The sequence below is a fragment of the Cuculus canorus genome, chromosome 8 (genome assembly GCF_017976375.1).
Source record: "Cuculus canorus isolate bCucCan1 chromosome 8, bCucCan1.pri, whole genome shotgun sequence".
NCBI classification, from domain to species: Eukaryota; Metazoa; Chordata; class Aves; order Cuculiformes; family Cuculidae; genus Cuculus; species Cuculus canorus.
Window position 1 is genome coordinate 5,523,075 of NC_071408.1, and position 19,870 is coordinate 5,542,944.

At 43.6% G+C, this 19,870-nt stretch overlaps 1 protein-coding gene across 1 annotated transcript; it reads right to left on the reverse strand.

The window, feature by feature from the left end:
* Nucleotides 1-1,984: 1,984 nt before the first annotated feature.
* DARS2 (aspartyl-tRNA synthetase 2, mitochondrial) lies at nucleotides 1,985-18,826 on the reverse strand. Its single transcript, XM_009559617.2, has 17 exons — nucleotides 18,670-18,826; nucleotides 17,709-17,808; nucleotides 16,690-16,756; nucleotides 16,287-16,388; nucleotides 15,170-15,265; nucleotides 14,131-14,254; nucleotides 13,433-13,479; nucleotides 10,176-10,282; nucleotides 9,303-9,372; nucleotides 8,701-8,880; nucleotides 7,785-7,892; nucleotides 6,488-6,550; nucleotides 6,156-6,308; nucleotides 5,104-5,322; nucleotides 4,526-4,636; nucleotides 4,230-4,305; nucleotides 1,985-3,054 (listed from the first exon to the last, which is right to left on the reverse strand). The coding sequence occupies exons 1-17, from the start codon at nucleotides 18,821-18,823 to the stop codon at nucleotides 2,867-2,869; spliced, it is 1,965 nt and encodes a 654-aa protein (XP_009557912.2). The 5' UTR covers nucleotides 18,824-18,826; the 3' UTR covers nucleotides 1,985-2,866.
* Nucleotides 18,827-19,870: the final 1,044 nt, after the last annotated feature.

A 19,870-nucleotide genomic window follows, 5' to 3' on the forward strand; every position in this document is an offset into this window, starting at 1 on the left:
AAGATTAACTCCTAATAGAGGAGATGTTGCTCTGTAGTGTGACCCTTATTTCCATGGATTTCTTTGTAATATCTGTCTACTCTTGCTTCTGCCAAACCATGCAGCTAAATATGCCAACTAGATTGTGGTTCAGAAGTGTCTTCCTGTAGATCAGGCTTCTACGAACCCCAGCGAAACCTTACACAATGCTCTATAATAAAACAATTAGCATCGTCCCTGTGGCAATATTCACACAACCACTGGCAAATTCAGACACTTATACTGGAAGCCACCTTCATTCACAAATCCAACCACAGATGGCTTGCATAAATTTGGGATATATCTTTTCCACTGACTTAATTGTGGCAGGACTGCAGCAGCTCAGATGACGCGTTTTGTTCCTCATCTTTCACTGTAGCTAACTGTAGCTGTGTCCCACACCTAGAACTGCAGCGAGTCCTTAATATAGCAGTGGGTAAACAAACATCACCCAACACAGCTTGCACAAGAGAGATGTGGATGCCTTGGAGACAGCCTGCTCACGTTTTTACAAGTGCTCCGATGTTCTAGGCAGTGTTATATTTCTGCCTAAGCCTTTTAGAGCATCGGTTACCCTTAACGCGCTTGATAATAATCCTAATTTAAAGAACTGGGTCTCTCCAGTTGTAGAGAGCATTTACTTTTGCATGTGCTAACCAAATGATACAGTATCCCTTTTTTTCACAACTAAGATTAGTTCAGCACATTATGTTTACAGTTGTAAACAATAGTCTCAGGAGAGTGAAGAGCTGCTGAGAAGAACTGTTATCTTCTGTGATTTCATGTCCTCAAACAAGCCTCTGACATCCCTTCTTTAGAAGCACACGTGACCCTCAAAAGCAAATGCCAGTAATGAAACTAAATAACAAAATCGAGCATCCTCTAAAAAAGTGGTCTAAATACAATATATAGCCTTGTAACGGCTGTATTCCATATCACCACATACAAGTCAAGGGAACAAAAGCATCTGGTATAACTCTCACAAGGTGACACCTCCACTGTGCCGCAAAAACGACAACGGAAATTTAAAATTTGCTTTTAATGCAGATCTGCTCAGGGATCCAGTTGTCAGCTCAGCTTCTCTCTGAAAACTGATCCTCACTCCATTAGTGACAGCTTCTACTCACAGGGGAAAGAAAAGTAAAACAAAGGCAAGTTAATTGTGAAATTAAAATGAATAGCTCATACAAGGAATAAATTAAGGAATTCACAGTGTTTGAATACAAATCCAGGATTGTGTTTGGTTGGTTTTTTTTAAATAGTATTTAACTACACTCCAAGGCTGACGATAACAATCGTAACATGGGATAAGAAAGGATTTAAGTTCTTTTATATGCATAACTCCATCATTTCATGATTTGCAAAGCAGCAGCAAGTCAGCTCCACTGTCACTTGTATAAAGTACGCAAAAACCAATCCTAAGGCGAAGAGCCACATCTTCTACTGTTTCTTGTCAATAAGACAGTCCAGTATTTAAAAACACCAACAGTGTATGCCACCCATGTAATGCTATCCCATGATGTGGAAACTGAATTAGCTGACACCCCTTAGAGCAGCCCAGAATCTGTTGGAATCTGCAAGATAGGATCTCCTGCAGAAGGCTGAGTTCAGACAAGAATTGTCTCCCCTATGTCCTCCTGCACTTCCTCTGGCAGGTGCCATGTCCCACCCAGCTGAGACACAGCAGCTCTCAATTTTCATCTTTTGCACCATCTTCCTAGTTTATTCAGATAATCTCTTCCTTCTCTTTTCCCCAGCTCCTTCACACTCCTCCTCTCCTCCCACCAACTCTCTGCTTTGTCCCACCTAAACGCTTAGCTCAGAACTGCGGTGCTTCTGCAGAGGGCTCACTATACACTACAGCGCAGAGCCAAGTGACTCGGTCTGGGGATGCTGCCAGAGCCCGTACTCGCCACAGTACGGCCGCTCCTGCGCTGTCACTATTCTGCTGGGGGACACTTGCTTCACTCACCACTGTAGCAACAGGTTTGCAGGACCATGCAGAATTCATGCATGACAGAATCTTTGTTATCTCCTGGAGGGATACGGGGTCATAAGGAAGAACCGGTGGCTCTTACTTCTTGTAGGGAAAGCCCAAAGCCAAGCTCAGTCAGAACCACATTGCGAGATAAACTTTATTTACAAACATACAAACTTCAGAACTAGTGTGCTAATAAGCAGTAGGACCACAGGCCCCAAAGACAGCCCATCTCCTGTTTGACAAGTAGTATGAGGAAGGCTGTTGTAAATGATAAAAACACATTTCTCCCAGCCTTTGAAGAGAGAACACAGTCAAATATGAACTCACTGTGGCAAGTTCTAGATGATCTTGTAATCTTCAGAGTGAGACAAGCTGCTGGATGCACTGAAGCTTTGCTATGACGTGTCCAGAGCACTCAGCCCAGCATAGCACTGCTCCACTGGAACAGTCCTCAGCTACCGGATTCAACAACCATCAGGATACAGCCCATCTGTCCGGGAAGCTGACCCCATCCCCTCCAGATGCAAGGAGAAATACTTAACTAGGAACACGTAAAAAGTGCAGAATGGAAAAAAAGATCCCATCTTCACTCCACTATAACTTCCAAAGCCACCATTCTCAATATCCTATGCTAAAATTATGGTTTTTTCTCCTTTTGCTTTTCTACTTCTCCTTCCCATTACCAACCCAAAGGTGAATTCCAATCAGTGAGCCCTCACATCTCTAGCCCTGAACCTGTCATGGTACAGTGGGGTTGCACTACCCTCCACCTTCCCATAACAAGGTCTGTCTTCTGAACTGAATTCTAGTATTTAGAAGCCGTAACCACCTCTGGTTATCAGATCAGCTTACGTCAATGGCTTCAAGTCAATTTTTCTTTGCCTCCTCTTCTGCAAGAGGCCAGGAAACCTGGATGTGATATGGCTCTAGTTCTTCTGGAGTGACATAGTCTGGAGCATTGCCCATCAGGTCTCGTCCCCGGAAGGACTTAGGGAAAGCAATGACATCTCGGATACTCGGAGCATCAACGATGAGAGAAATCAGCCTGTCAAGGCCTAGAAGAAGAAAACAGATTGGTGAACTACTTGAGTTATGGCCCTCTGATTATATTATATTACGTCCTGTGATTCAGAAAAATCAGAAAAATGGAGTAGGTAACATTACTGAGTCTGAAGAAGAAAACTAAAGCAAGTAAGAGGAAAAAATTATTCACAAAATCACAGTAGCAGAGAAATGGACTTGCCCAAGCAGCAGAAATGCCTAGCAAAATAAAGGATTTCAATATTACAGAAAGTTCTGTAACACACCAACAGCTGCAAGACAGAGACAGTGTCTTTGCAAAAACAGTGTAACAAAACCAGGGCAGCTCAGTCACAGAAACACTGTCAGGGCACTGTTTACCTGTTCAGAACTTTTGATCAACCAGTTCTGAAGGATTACAATAACCAGGAGGAATTTAAAAATAACAGGAACCTTTGGGCAGTTGGATATAGGGAAAACACACTGGAAGACCACAGGTTAAAATGCCATCTTTCGGTTTTGGTAGGGTTTTGTTTGTTTGTTTATTTAGTTTGTTTTGGTCTAGGTTTCGTTTATTTGGTGGTTTTTTCTTCTTTTTTTAACCCACAAACCACAAACTTGCAGGGTTTTAGGAAAAAAAACCCACCTGACATTATCTGAATTAGTGTACAAAACAGATGGGGAATAAGGGAAGTGAGACTGAAGCATTGAGTGCAAGGTTGTGGCAGGGCGTGAAGCACAAAGTCCCATGCTGTCCCAGGCCTTCAGGTGTGCAGTACAGGGATCCATTCTGGCTGCACAGGTATGTGAACAAAGATGACCTGATCTTGATGAACACGCTGCTTGTAAAACAGCAGATAAGGATCATCCTTAGAGCCAATATGTGACATGGTCCTCACATAAGAACTATGCATAATCTTGTGACTAAATTCTTGCATAACTACACTATGCTGCTGGGAAGGAACATTGAAATATTCTGCACTTGGTGATGAGACCTCTGTTTCCTTCTACAAAGCAGTTAGAGATGGAAGCACTGTGCAAGCCCACAGTGCTACCATGTTGGTGTGCCAAACAGCAACATCAGAACAGCCGCCTCTGTCAGGAGGAGATGACACTTCTGCTAACAAGCAGGAAGCTTGTTCCTGAGATCTAATATGCCCCAAAAAAAGCTCACAGGACACTTGCATGTGGAGAGCTATAGAGCACTTACCTAAAGCAATTCCTCCATGAGGCGGAGCTCCAAACTCCAAAGCCTCAAGCAGATGGGAAAGCACCTCAGAATCCTCCTGCAAAATTACATAAGAAGTGTCACTGGACAAGCAATGATCTTCCTACTAGCAATGTAAAATGAAGGTTTGGTGAAGTTATCCATTACCTAGGGCCAGAAGGCACGTTTCTTTATCTGAGAAACACAATGAATGTTTCTTTCTGAATTTCAAATGAATATGTAAACTAATTAGTCCTTTCAATCTCCAAGAGAATGTTAGAGTTGCCTGTAGGTGTTACCTTCAGCACTTTCTCCAGCACAAAGCGCTGCTGTTCCGCACTATGAATTCTGATGGAACCACCTCCAACTTCATTGCCATTCAGCACAAGGTCATAGTGCTGGCTACGGACCTGCAGAAAGACATGAACAAGCACCTCAGCAAGGCCAGAGCAAAGCTGCATCTAATAACCTGCACGCAGATGGCAGAGACACTGGGAATGAAGCCATGACATACTACAACACTGGTATCTCAGTGGCACTTTGCAGTTCAGATACCAGTCCTATCAGAGGCATTGACTGCTGCTGACAGAAATGCGAACAGTATAAATCCTTTTGTAAAGCTGATCAGAACCTGAAGCAACATGGGATGGGTCAGAATATAAGACCTTAAGCAACTGTCTCCTATAGGCCTTTTTGGTCAGGGGCACACATGGATATTTGCCACCCAGAGTAATCTGGAAGCCGGTCTCTTCCAAACAGATAAGTACAATATGCAGACAGTTCCATGAAACGACATCTCTTTTTACGGTAAAAACAGACGCTATTTTCCCAGTTTTCTCGGACACACAGCTGGAATGGCAGGCGTGAAGTTAGTTACCTTTGTAGGATCAGAATAGAGGAGGTTGGCATCTGAAGGATGAGGAGCAGTGAAAGGGTGATGAGCAGATTCCAGTTCAGTGGGATTCTCTTCCTTGGGGAGGAAAAGTGGAAAATCCACCACCCACAGAAAGTGAAAAGTTATAGGATCCCGGAGCACCAGCCCAGCCGCCTCAAGGAGGCCAGCACTCTCCAACCGTAGGCTTCCTAATGCAGAGCACTGCAAAGAAGGCAGCAGCAAATGAGACACATCGATTTTACTAACAGAGAAGTCACTCAAACACGGACCAAGGAAAGAGTATTTCCAAGTGTTAAGATTGTTGCCTTAAACACTTTTCCTTTGTCTCCCAAAATACATCACCCTTCTGCTGAGGCAGCAGCAGCTCCAGAGTTTGACAAAGAAAGGCAAGTAAGGAGCTGGAAAGCTCATTTTCTTCCAAATGTTCCATCCTCACAGAACTCAGCTAGACTAACCTCTAACTCTAAACAACTGTGGATTAACTGGGGGAGCACAGATAAGATCTGCACTCTGCAGACAGAGAAATTAAGGCACATAAAGAGAATATGACAAAACTTTGGCTGTCAAGCAAAGCATGACACCTCCAATACTTGGAAGGCAACATCTGCTGGCAAGAACACGGCAGGGTTAGGACAGAATCTCCCATCACTGCTGCTATTAATAATAAGCAGCTGTGCTTCACTCTAATCACCCGCCTATGGGAGACAAAATTACCTTTTTGACTTTGTTTTCCAATCTCTGATGCTTTAAAAATTAAGTTAACACAAGAGAAAAGGAAGCACTGATTTGTTCCTGATTTATATTCCAGCCTTCATTTCATTTACAAGTTCTTCCTAGAATCTGACTGGGGGAAATAAAAGCAATAGGTGTACTTCATGCGCTATTTGCTGTTGCTATAGCTTCAGCTCCAGAGAAACACAGAATTAGATGATGACCTATTTCAATAAGAATAATAATTAGACTAAAGTCAGATAACATTAAAGTCATCATCAGCAACATTCAACTCACACAGCCAGACAAGAAATGCTTCCTACCACTTGCTTGTGTTCACCAGCTGCCAACAGCACCACATCATCCACCTGCATGTTCAGCGCTTGGCTAAGCTCTGACTGCTGCTTCTCACCAAGAAACTTTGTAAGCAGAGACTTCAAGCTTCCACCAGGCCTGCAGATAATTTCCATGATTTCCTAAAGAAAGGTAAGAGTATGTTCAGTCCAGTGCTGCCCTCTCCTGTCTCGATGCATCACATGCTCAAGCACTGATTCTCAGCTATAAAAACTGCTTTTCTACCTTTCTCAGCCTGCAAGCACCTTTATACACACTTTGTCATTCAGTTTCTGATGCCTCAGAAGCATTTCTCTCTCACCTGGTTAAACTGGGATTTTGCAGACTCCTTTAATGACTCCAAATCTTTATTTTTAAGATATCTCTGCGGAAAGAGCAAAAGAAGATACATTAAACATCAGTGAAATCTACTGAAAGCCAGAACAGGATTCAAATCTACTGACTGAGCTCTTTCTAAAGTTCTCAAGGTCTCTTGTTTCTAGCACAAGTTCTTATGAGGGCTTTGGAACAGGACAGAGCCCACAGCACTAGGTTGCAGTCGGGTGCCTTCTCCAAGGGCTTCTTTCAGGAAGAGACCCCTCTAGGACGCACATCTGGCTGCAGTTTTTCTCCCTGCTCACAGATGAGATGCAGCTGGTCAGCAGAGTCAGATAACACCAGCTAAATGCCTCCGGCGTGCAGGAACAAGGCTGCAACACCACACTGCTGATGGGGAAGGCACAGCTCAATTTAGAGGAACAGAAGGAAACCATCTGGGCTGATTCTCACATGCAAAAAAATGCAGTGATGCGAGGACCTGCATCAAGACCTTGATTTTATTCAGTTACTCTTAACGTCTAGGGGCTAAAGAGTCCACTTTTGTTTCAAATAAACGCACACGCTAGTGCCCTCTCGTGGGAAGCCGGTAACTTGTGCTTTGTGCCAAAACTAAGGAATTCCAAGAGAAACCATGGTCAGATAGTCCTATTCCCTAAATAAAACTCAGTGTTTAGTGGATTTTTTCTTTTTTATACTGCCCAAGCCGACAAGACGACCACAGCCAGAATTAAATCTGCTTCTCTGTCAAAATACATGGCTGTGAAAAATAATCTTCCATATCTACTGTCAGCCTTGGATTTGGCCTGTGAAATTCACTAAAAGACATGACTTGTGCCCACAAAAGCAGACACGAGAAGGGGTTGTAACCACCTACCTCCCTCTCACTACTCCAGAACAGAGCTGTGTGATACCTGGCTCTGTATCAATCTCTTGCTACAGAACACAATTTATTATTGAGATGCACATCAGAAGCCATCCTTAACAAAAGCAAGCTGAAAGCCCAAGAGGTTTCCCTGTCCTCAAGGGATCTTGCAGCAATGTTTTCTCCCCTCCACTTCCCGACGACAATATATTCTTCCCATCGCCTGATCATCTCCAATCCGCTCTTCCAACACCACTCAGCCCAACCTGACACCAATCACAATCAATCCAAAGTTCCCTAAAGGGCGCTACTCCCCCCATAATAGCAAGGAACATTTCCATTCTAACAAAGGAATTCAAATTGGCATTGTATTTATTCCCACATAAACCATAAGGCAGTATGTAGAAGCATCACTTACCACTCCCTGAGGGATACAAATGGCTTTGACAGTGCCGTGTGGGTAACTGAGAGCATTCTGCACAAATGGAATGTCCGATCTTCGTAAAAAGTCACTGATATCCACAATCTGCGAATGGAGAGAACACAGGAAAAAGCAGTGGTGGTAGGAACGTGAAGCAAAAATCCTGCACCCGTGTCTTCACACGTTCAGTACCATCCCCTGGGATCTCATTTCTTTCTCAGAGAAATCAAATGGTTCACAGAAAGAAGTGAATGGGGAATAAGCATTAGGAGACTCAGCACTGCAGAAAGACAGACAGGAAAATCTAAGTTTGAGATGGCAAAATCTTACCACAGCAAAGAGAGCTGGATACTGAAATAGCGTCCCCCAAAATTAATTCCTGAAGAAAGATAAGATGCTTTCTTGCTTTTCAGCAACCCTCTTAATACATTTGTCGATACCCTCGTATCATACTTTCATACTCTTATTTCATCTACAAACAGTGTAAGCACACAACTGTAGCTGCTTATCTTGAAAATATCTTCAGGCCATTAAAAGGCTGGAGAAGTCCGGCTCACAAAGCATGCTCACCAGGAATTGCTTTGGAGAGCAGCAGAGAACAGCACCTACTTTATCTGTGAATGCCTTATGCACTTCTGTTCCTAAGACAGCTGAGATATATTGCTCCTTAACAGCCCACCATCTTTAAAATAAAATGTTCTAAAAACATATATTTTGCCACAAGCAAGTAATCAAACCCTCTCTTCTCGAAGATTTAACTCCCTGAACAAAACAGCAATGATGGGATAATACCTTGAGCAAATTATAGCATTAAGAACTCCATCTGCTCACGTGTACGTCATTTAAACAAAGATTATTCATAAAATATCAACCAGAAGGAGAAGCTGCAAATTTCCAGTGAGCAAACCCTCACCTTCATCCCAAAACGAGTGTCTGGTTTATCAGTCCCATATCCAGCCAGTGCCTCCTCGTATGTCATGGACGGGAAAGGAGTCGTAATGGAGCCTCTTTCCTCAGGCCAGGAATACTGCAGGAGGCCCTCTATCAATCTCTGGATCCCAGCTTGATCTACAAATGACATCTCTATATCTATCTTAAAAGAGAAAACAAGAGGGGCAACTCCACATCAGCTACAGGTTTTGCCTTTTCACTACTACTAACAGAAGTCAGCACAAAAAGAAACAATATATTACATGAAATCATAGCATAACTCCATTAGAGTATGTGCTTATGATCTCACTACAGACCGATGACTCAGGTAATAATCTCCGCAGGGAACTGAATGAGGTAATGATGACAAGGACAGAGGGAGAAACTTTGAATGAACCACGTTAGCCCAGAATCTCAAGGCTGAGGAATGGGATGTGTACCGCAGCAAGACAAGGGGCTGTGTCTGTGAAACACAGAGCAAACAATGCTGTACCCCCTGAGCAGCACAAGAAACCTTCAGAAGGAAAAACAGCTACAAGCAGTTTGGGTTGAGGAGAAGGATAAAAGGCAGCCCCAGCTGGTTACCTGAGTGAATTCAGGCTGCCTGTCAGGCCGTGAACCTTCATCTCGGTAGCAGCGAGCAACCTGAAAGTATCTGCAACAGTACTTTTACTTAGACAAGAATTTATATTACCCTAAATTAAACTGTGGCTATGAAATTCTTTATTAAAAAAAAAAAAAGAAAAAAGAAGTCTGTTCCCTTTGCAGCAGATGATCATAGCCCTGGTTGTTCCCATCCCCTCAAAAGCAATAATTTTGAATGGCAGCAACTGTATGAGCAGTGGTATCTATCTCCAGTGGTATCTCCAGTGGCACACGGAGATACAACAGGGCCACATGCAACCCCTCTCCCACCTTCTGCTCCAAACCTGGACTCTACTAAGGGCCATGTAAAACTTACAAATAATCAAGACGTGCTCTGCAATTCACTGCACGAACAACTTTCCCTCTCCTTCAATTTGATTTAGAGGTACAAGCGCAGTTAAAAGCTTAGTCTTCATACACCCTATGAACATGCTTCCCTTGTCTCCATCCTGCTCAGCTGCCCAGCCTCATCTCCATTAGTTCTACAGGTCAGTCTTGGAGAGGCTTTTATCTGATTTTCTGTTCTTCAGGCAGACTGTGCCTGAATTTAAATGGAATCAGGTTTCAACTTAAAACAACAGTGAAGACTCCAACCTTCAAACAGGACACATTTCCTCTTACGTAGAAACATTACTGCTCAGGGGCAAAGGGCCTGCCTGGCCTTGCTGGAAAGTCCCAAGTATTTAAGGATCCCTCTTCAAAGCACACAACCCTTGGCAGTTTTTGGGGAAGTATCCATCTACAAACTCATAGATCAAAGCAAGTAAACCCTGGATGGGACATGCAGAGAATAGGAGTCCAAGAAACACTGACCTGTCCAGGCCTCCAACCATGAGGAGCTGCTTGAACTGCTGAGGACTCTGTGGCAGAGAGTAGAACTTGCCCACTTCCCTCGAGGGCACAATAAACTCCTTTGCTCCCTGGCACCAAAAAGAACAGATAAGCTTACACACTTCAGCAAATTCAACAGAGAAAGAGCTGACATGAATATACTCAGCACACAGAGATACACTGCCTTCCAAAGAGTCCTTGGGGTTTGGGTCTTTTTCTCCCTCCCTTCACTTTCAGAAGAGGCAGGCCTTCCTCTTGCCCAGGTTTTTCTTGCTCAGAATGTTACAAGCAGATATGGAATGGCAAAACCACAGAGTTTATCAATGTTAACAAATGGATTTTAAATAAAAGTTCACCTGAACTTTTCATCTGAGCACATGCACCAGAAACAAGCTATTTCCTACAATAACTCCACCAGACAATCAATGTGAATTCCTCAAACAAAGCATTCTATCACGGTTTTCCTCCCACAGATACTTTTGTGTTTGGTCGCATGAGTTCACACTGTAGCCTTTCCCTCCACTACAGAATTATAACACTTTAGGTTTTGAAACCTTTGCCCCAAGTCTAACACAAAGGGATTTAAAAGTTTTTGAGAAGGCCAATGGAATCATTGCCTTGTTGCCACAGGCAGCCAAGCTAAATACTACAAAATTTAGCAGCTGGTGTCCTACCTCTACCCTAGAAGCTGCAGGTAAGCTAGACATGAGGTTGTACTTGGTCCTTTTGTTGAAATCAGCCCCTGATCTTGCTCTGTTTGGGTCGGCAGGGAGGAATGCCCCATCCCTAGTGTTCAAGGCCAGGTTGGATGGGGCCTTGGGCAGCCTGATCTAGAGGGACGTCCCTGCCCATGGCAGGGCATGATTCAAACTTGATGATCTTTAAGGTCCCTTCCAACCCTAACTATTATATGATTCTATGATTCTTTCCTCTAGACACTTTAGATGAAAGAAACCAAATTAATCCTTCAATCTAGTGCTTCTGCTTTATAAATCCATCTTGGCTGCACAGACACTTGTACCAAGATCATGCCAGAGAATTGTGGCATCACTGAAAAGAGCGAAGGGAAAAATAGAAGGTTGACCATACCGCTCTTTTAAACTGGACCACACAACCCCATACTCTTTGCATTCAAATAGAGTTTATCATGTTTACCAGCCAAAAATCTTTCTTCAGCACGACAGACCCCACCCGCTCTGTGCAGTCCCACTGCATGACAATGTTCTGAAGAACTAAGAACCAATTTCAGAGACAATGCACAAGGTCACACGGCTTTCAGTGTGAACTAGTGCAGGCTACGCTCTTTGGAGGAGAGTAGAAGATGGCTGTGGAAAGAGTAGCAACTAATAAGATAAAACAGCTCTCCAGTTTACCACACTATAGCCTACAGAAGCCTTTGGACTGCTCATCTGCTGCAACCTGGGCTGACTGTTGCCTCGGCAAGTCTGCAGCACTGACTTCACAACAGTAAAGCTGATCTCCTCTGGAGGGAAACCACGCGTGCAGTTCTTCTTCAGATGCATGCTGAAAATGGGAATATTCCTTTTCTGGCTAATAAGCCCAAGAAATACCATCTTTTTCTGCTCCTGTCTGCCTGCCTCTTGCAGCAGAGCTAACTAGAAGACAAGTCAAGCCAATGCTTCCTCATGTAGCCCAAAACAAGTTGTACAAACAGGCTATAAATCTGGAAATAAGCAGGCAGAGAGACTTTTTCCAATATCTGGTAAAACTAAAACACTGCTGTAATCACCACTCTTGAAATCTGGATCCCACTTCTACTTCCCTGATGCTTCCGACTCTCCATTGCCTCATGTGCAACGTGGGCTTTACCCTCAGCTCATGCCACAGCTCAAGCTCAGTAGCAGTTTGCTCAGCTGTGAGGGAAGAAAATACCCGATACATGAAAAAAGCCTTCTGCACAGCTGAAAGTCACATGAAATTCTGAAGACTACCCCCCGCTGTAAGGATGAGGGTATAGAAGTGTCTTTCAGAGAGAAACTACAGAGAATTGAGAATTTCTGAGCACTCATCTTAAAGTACAAAGAAAAGTGACAATACAAGTTAAAATTAAAAAACATCAGTGCATGTGTTTCCTAATCTATGAACCAATTTTCCACACCTTTTCTACAGACTTTCTTCCATTCACCCAGGCAAGAGAAGACTGAAACACTGAATTTTCCAGCAAGAGAGGTCAGCACTTCAACAGAAGAGTGGTATGTTAAATAAAATGCTAATGAAGTGCACCACCTTTTCAGAATTCTCTAGGAATTACAGCAGAGGCCATCCTTTTCAAAGCAGTCACAGTTTTCAACAGACTGCAGAACACCATCTTTTGCTTCCACCACAAGCATATTTCTACCACTGAGCTCTGCTCAACTGTTGAATCCAATGCAGTATCAACATCGTGGACCTTTTTGCAGAAATTAAACATATATAGGGATTAAGTCTTGGATCACATCCAACGTAGAAACGGGGTGGATCATTACTGGAAGACTGGATCTCTGGCAAGCAATCACAAAATAGCCTTAGACACACCTATTTTGCAGGATTAAATCTACAAATTCTAAACTAATATCATGGCCTAGAAGCACAAGAGGAAAGGACTCATTCTCCCCACGATGAAATCCCACTTGTGGTGTACAAACAGCTATTCCATCCCATTTAGAAAAATCTGTTAACCAGCTTAGTCCAAAATATCCCAAAAGATTCTCCACCTCCTGCTCCAAGAAACTAATGCATAACAGTACACTATCCAAGACAGGGGTTTAAATGCAAGAACTCCATGTTTTAGCTTTCAAGGCTCTCTTCTACAGCTCTCTTCTCTGCGATTATTTTTGAAATGAAAATAATATAAACTCAGAAATTAAAATGAGTTAATTACAATGAATCTTGAGTAGTGCCACTGCAGTAATCCACTAGCTAAGAGATAAATGTAGGGGAAACAGTGCTAAGAGGACGTTTTGGGGGTTTGATAATCTGGCTGGCTGTCCCAGGACAGGACTCACATTCAATATGCACTCTACAGAGGCTTTACTCATCTGAAGGTTCAAAACTAACACACAAGACACCACCTCTCCCCTTTCACTCCCTCTACTTTTAAAAGGATCATATCAGAAATTTGCACATAGAGCTGTTACTTAAGTAAGGAACAGCAATGAAGGCAGAGTGGCAAGTGACAGTAATCCAATCATGAACTGCAACCACAGGAGGCTAAAATGCATTACTAACAAAATACGTACCCCTGGGGTTCTCTTAAAGAGCGTTGGAGTTTCTACATCCACAAACCCTGGGGAACAAACACACGCTTCAGACACAGAATATGCCATGAGCAGGAAGAATTAGTATGACAAAGAGTGGGTCAGAGCAGGGTTAGTCAGCAAAATAAGTAATTTAGCACACCATGTAGCCTCTCCAAAACCAACAGATTTTGCTGCTTCCAAGAATAACTTGTGCCGTGACAGACAGAAAGGCTCCGAGCTACTCTGATGTCCTGCCAGAACTGCTGATGATAGAGGACTTCATATAAGCTGAAAAACTGTTTATTCTCTATCCATTTTGAAATAGGCTTTGCTCTTCCAAAAAGAAATTCCTGGTGTTAAGATAAGCATAATCCCTACAAGAAATCTACCTCTTTGATACGCCTCAAGTTGGGGGACCAAAAGAGGAAAACTACCTGCAAAAGGCCTTTTCTCAATGAATTTTCTGGCTATAGCTCATTTGAAATAACTGATTTGTAGCATGCTAACAGATTTCAACATACTTTGTTCTTCAGGCCTGCCAACATCCCTCTAAAGACCCCATGCAAGCAGACATGTCTTTACTAAGTGGGTCCGGTTTGGAGGAGCAAACTCACTGGCCATCTCTCCCAGCAATAAGAAACAGAAGGGAGGGCTAAAATATTGATTGCTGCAGAGTGTTCTTCAAGCGCTTTTCTTACCATGCAGGTTACACAGATATTCCCGCATCTTCATCACCATCTGTGATCTCAGCCGCAAGTTATACTGCAACTGGAAGCTACGCAAGTCCAAGTAACGATACTGCATCCGTAATGCCTCTGATTTCTGGAGATAAAAGGTAATTAGGATTAAGAGACAAAATACAAATTGCATGTCCAACGAAGCTGCTCCTAAAGCCACAGGACAAAAGGAAGAAGCTAAAAAATGGGGCCACTCTACTGCACAGCCCACAGCTCTCAGTCACTCAGTGTTTCCATGCATGATAACCACTTTAAGAAAAAACCCAAATCATTCAAACATTTACGGTGATAAAAAGTCAAGATTTCAGCCCTCCTTATTCTCAGTCCACTGTAGCAAACCTCCTTGTGATTTTTAAGCAGAGGAGCGGTATCATACATAGATCTAAAGGGACAATTAAATGGTGATCCATCCTTGTTACACAGGAAAACTGAAGTACTGTGGACGATGGGAATTGTCCAGGACCTGTGACATGGAAGGAACAGGACACAGTTCTCCCAATTCTAACATCTATGCATCAATCACAGTTTTAATGGCACAGAGTATATCTTCAATAAACACCCACACCACAGAGCCTGCACTATAACTGACCTCTTATAAGGCTGTGTACTTACAGGGGAAGAAATCCTCTGGCTGACTAGCTACTCGTCCAGTAAGACACCCTGGCCTTAAAACACAGCAGTGCACTGGCAGGTTCTGTTTCACACTCTAAAAATCTAACACAGCCTGATTTCTTTTGCTCGTCCCTCTACCATCTATTCTTGCAGCGATATTTAAAAACCCTGTGCACTGGAGTCATTCAAGCCTTGTTTCCTGCTTCACTTTAATTAGAAAAAAACCCTCAAAGCTAACAAGCAGCAGCCCTATTTCAAATACCACCACTCCCCAAAGCACAGCTGGGAGAATCAGACAAAATGCTCAGATGTTTTGCCATCACCCTGGGCAAATTTGCAATTTATTGAAAAGTCTCCATTTTGGTAAAAAAATAAAAATCACCAACACCTTGACAAAATTCTTGATTTCAAAAGGTAGCTTCTTGCAGGAGTTTAGTATCTCTGCAGTCTCCACCTTCACTTCAATATCCCCTGTTGGCATTTTCTGGAGCAAAAAGGCAAGGAAAAAAATTAGATTCAAAACTTAGGGAAAGCAATTGGACAAGAGTATTTCACAAATCATTGGGGGAAAAAGAAACCCATGTGATTATCCTCCCTGCCTCCTAACAAAGGATAACTCAGAGCAATTTTCTCAAGAACAAATTTTTCCTCGATTTCCCTTCTGTTCAGAAAAACCCAAATCATCTCAATAAAGACGGTACGTTCTTTCCCAGCAGCATATTGATCCCTACAAGAAATATAATTACATTTCCTTTGCCTTCTCCTTGAAGGACATGCTGAGCGCAGAGGAACAGTCAGGCACAGAGCTTTCCAGGTCAAATACATTTGGACAAAATACTCATTCCATTAGCTTCAATGAAACCATGCAGTACGCTTTTTAGTGCCCATTAGCAGCATCACCACAAGTCCTTAATACAATCCATAAAATGCAACTTTTGAGGAATTTCTCAGAATTTCTAGTTCAGAGCACAAGTTCTTCTTAGACTCTGAGGAAGAACAGACAGCTTCTCCCACTCAGAACTGTGCCACATCAAAGATCACCTGATCCTACTTTCTATTTACCAGGGGAAAGTAAATATAACCTTCCAGCAAAACATAAACGACTGAAAGAAATAAAGCATGGCTAGAAGCCTGCACTCTTCACAGACATATCTCAGCAGTCAGAGTGAAGAAAAATTACATTCCTAAATCCAGGTACTGTTTTCAGGCCTGACAGTGATGGGATATATACGACCCCAACAATCTCACCTATGCTTTGAAAGCCTGAAAAAGACAGCTGTTATCCTTTCAAAGGGTTGGAATACAATATAATTTGTGGGTGTCTGTAATAGGCTTTGGGGTTCCACTAAGTCACATGTCTGAGCAGTTATTTCACCTCATATTATCTGAGCCTTCACACACACAGAGCCCATGGCAAATTCATGGCACAAAAAACACCAAGATCCCACTACCTAGTGAGCTTTACCACAAGGAATAAAAGCCTTGAAAGACCTCATCCTCCTCACCGGATTCTCCTGCCCTGGGGGCCGAGGGCACACAATTCCCGTCACTCGCACAACAGACTCCACTGGGGCGTCAGACAAGAGCTTCTTCACATGGGAATGTGCCTGCAAGAAGATGACAATGACTCAGAGAAATTCAAAGACAAGGACAAACACACCGTGCTCAAGGGTCTCGTTTCATAATGGCCCGTTTGAATTCGGTATCGCTTCTCATAACCCAGAGGAAATGGCATTAATGTCTCCTGCTGCAGTGTCAGAACACGGCTCTCATAAATCACGCCTAAATCTACTTGTGGATCAGAGCACTCCATCTGACCAAATACTTCATTCTGCTCTCCGTGTCTGCCGGACCAAAGCTAGCAAAGGAAAAACAAATTATGGAGGTGCATAGTTTGGTAGCACTTACTTCATCCTGTGGAATGATGATCTGGGTCAGTCCCTGGAAATCCCTCAAAACCAGAAACATGCCTTGTCTGATCCATGCAAAACACAAAAAGAAAAACATTTTTTTTAAGCATTCAGTAGTCTTTTGCTTTTTAAGCCAAAGCACGTGGCAACTAGCTATTTTCTGGACCTGGTGACTAATCTCAAAGCACTTTGAAGAAACGTACTTACAGATAACTTTCCCACATTGGAATCTAATCTCAACAATTTGTTTCAAATTTTGCCTAGTCACAGGCAACGTGCAAATAACCAGGAAAGGCAGGATTTTAATCTAAACATTAATCCATGTAGCAAAAGGGATTCTGAACACATGTAATTTCTCTGTACAACAAAAAGCAAAAAAGCAATTTTTGATACTAATTAACTTCAAAGTTACAGGGCCTATCTCCATTTTACAAGCATCTACCCAGGATGAGAGTATTTTGGAGCACCGTCTACACTCTTTGCAGACAAGCTTTTCACTGCACATTTAGAAAATCTTCAGCTCCTTAAAAGTGATTATATCACACCACCGGTAGCAGGCTGTTAGAATAAACAATTCAACCCCTGCTTATTACCTTTGCTTAATATTTCTTTTTTAAGCAAAGCTTGCATACTTTAAAATTATATTGTTAGATGCTGTAGCTGAAAAGATAAAACAATGTTGTTTGCTTAAAATTTAGGAATGCTATATAATAGAAATTATTTGCTCATAGCTGTTAAAATTGCTATAAATATGCTATTAGTGGCTTTATGTCCCACACAATGAGGGTAACAACACGTAACTGCTTGATAGTGTTGCAATAAGGATCAATTAACACTTGTATGAAACTGAAATTTTAGATACTGCTCTAGCACAGCTCTCAGCTGTTTTACTCCTTTCAGAAGTGACTGCTGCACGATATGAAAAGATAACCTGAAGTACAACAAGTATTTGAATCCAGGCCTAGAGTCTGGATTTAGCAAATGAGCACCTCAATTTTCACCTTGGTTTGCATTTACCTTTGATACTGAATCCATCCATACAGTGTGACCTGCTGCCCCACGTGAGCAGAACGCAGCTCTCCACAAGTGTTGGTGCGAGGGACAAAACTATTGAAGTCTGGAATAAAAATAAATTCTTTTGTGGCTTTTGCAAGCAAGCAAAACAGTTACAGAATTCCACATGCATACCAGTTTAGGCATATACAAATAAATTATCGCATATAACCCAAATATGCTGTAAGACACTAGGAAATAAATCTGACATGAAATTATTGTAGAGATGTTTTTAAGAGGAATTATTTATATGTCTCAGTTAAACTTTCATACAGAAATCTGAATACAATATTTGAGGGGAGGGGAGTTCAACAACTACTGCTAAAGAGCCTGCACCACGATTACAGAAGACTTTCAACAAACGTGGCATCATGATGTGCCTGGCATCATGATTTAGTTATAAAACTAAGCACATCGTTTAGAAGAGAAGTGAATTGTTTAGGTTGGAAAAGACCTTTAAAATCATCAAGTCCAACCGTAAGCCCAACACTGCCACTGAGTTCACCACTGAGCATGTCAGAGTTTCAGCTCGCAAGGACAAGTTTGAAGGACGTTATTATCTATACGCATATGTATAATTACATGAAATAATCTCCCTTGCTGCCTTCACAAGCGCCTTTATGAATTAAAAGAGTAGAGTAGAGAGAACAAAAGCTTGTTTTCCAACTATCACACCAGGCATTCAGCTACCCCTGTGTTTAGCTTGCATACTACAGAAGGAAGAGAGTCAAAAAACAAAGTAAAAGCCTAGGAAAAAATAAATTAAATTACTTTTGAAATTCTTTGAACCACAATTCACTGTGAGAAACCATATGTCAAACAGAAACACAATGTGGAGATGACATTTAAAGAGTGGGGAGTGGGAAGTGATCTATTGTGTGTGCTTTTACTCTCTTGTGCAGACGACTCTGACCCAGACCCTCACCTGGAGCCAGAGAGGCAGGGACGGTGGCCAACCGGCGCAGAGCTCGCCCGCAGCCCGGCCGGGCCAGCACCTGCAGAATGCAGGAAAGGGCCATGGCACAGCCTAGAGGAGGAACAGAGTGAACTTTCCTACTCCTGCTGAAATAAACACACATAAGTGGAACCACTAGCCACAGCCCCAAGTTCCTCGGGCCCCTGCCCAAGTCCAAGTCAAACCCCTCAGACCCCCACACCCCTGGGTCTCCACAGCCCCTCAGGCCTCAAACACCTCAGCCCCCCAAACCCCTGATGTCCCCAGAACCTCTCAGGCCCCTCAAAACCCCTCACGCCCCAAGAAGTGGCAAACCCCAGGGCCCTCAGATCCTCCTCCAGTCCCTCAGGCCTCAAACTCCTTGGGCCCCCAAGCAGCAAATCCCCAGCTCCTCAGCATCCCCCAGCCCCTCAGACCCCCAAATCCCCTCAGTCCTCTAAACGCCACAGACCCCAAGACAGCCCCCCCACCCCCTCAGGCCTCAAACCCCTCAAGCCCAGCAGCCCCTCATGCTCCCAGCCCCTTGGGTCCCCATAGCCCCTCAGACCTCAAACGCCTCCAGCCCCAGTCTCTCAGATCCCCCGGCCTCTCGGACTCCCAAATCCCCGAGGTCCCTCAAACCCCTCCAGCCCCCCAAAACCCCTCACACCCCCTCAAGCAGCAACCCCCTGAGTTCTCAGACCCCCCGAGCCCCTCAACTTCAAACCCCTCAGCTCCCCAAGCAGCAAATTCCCAGCCTCTCGGACCTCGAAATCCGTGAGATTCCCCAAACCCCTCGACACCCTCCTCCCCCAGCTCTCAAACCCCTAAGGCCCCCAGCAAGCAAATTCCCAGCCCCTCAGAACCCCAAAGCCCTAAGGTCCCCAAACCCCCTCCCCCAGCAGCAAATCATAAGGCCCTCAGACCCCCCCAGCCCCTCAGGTCTCAAACCTCTTGGACCCCCCAGTTCCTCAGGCCCCCAAGCAGCAAATCCTCAGCCCTCCGGGACCCCGAACCCCTGAGGTTCCCCAACTCCCTCAAACCCCCCAAAACCCGTCGCCCCCTCCGTTTCCCCAAGCAGCAAATCCCAAAGCCCTCAGATACCACTCACATCCCCGAGACCCTCAGGTCTCAAACCCCTCGAGTCTCCCACAAGCAGCAAGCCCCAAGGCCCTCAGACCTCTCAGGCCTC

Coding starts and splice junctions, on each gene's coding strand:
- DARS2 (XM_009559617.2), bottom strand. CDS start 18,823: ATGTGTGTTTATTTCAGCAGGAGTAGGAAAGTTCACTCTGTTCCTCCT. Junction 10,283..13,432: donor TCTTTAAGAGAACCCCAGGG/GTACGTATTTTG, acceptor TTTTGGTGCCAG/GGAGCAAAGGAGTTTATTGT. Junction 6,309..6,487: donor CAAAATCCCAGTTTAACCAG/GTGAGAGAGAAA, acceptor ACCTTTCTTTAG/GAAATCATGGAAATTATCTG.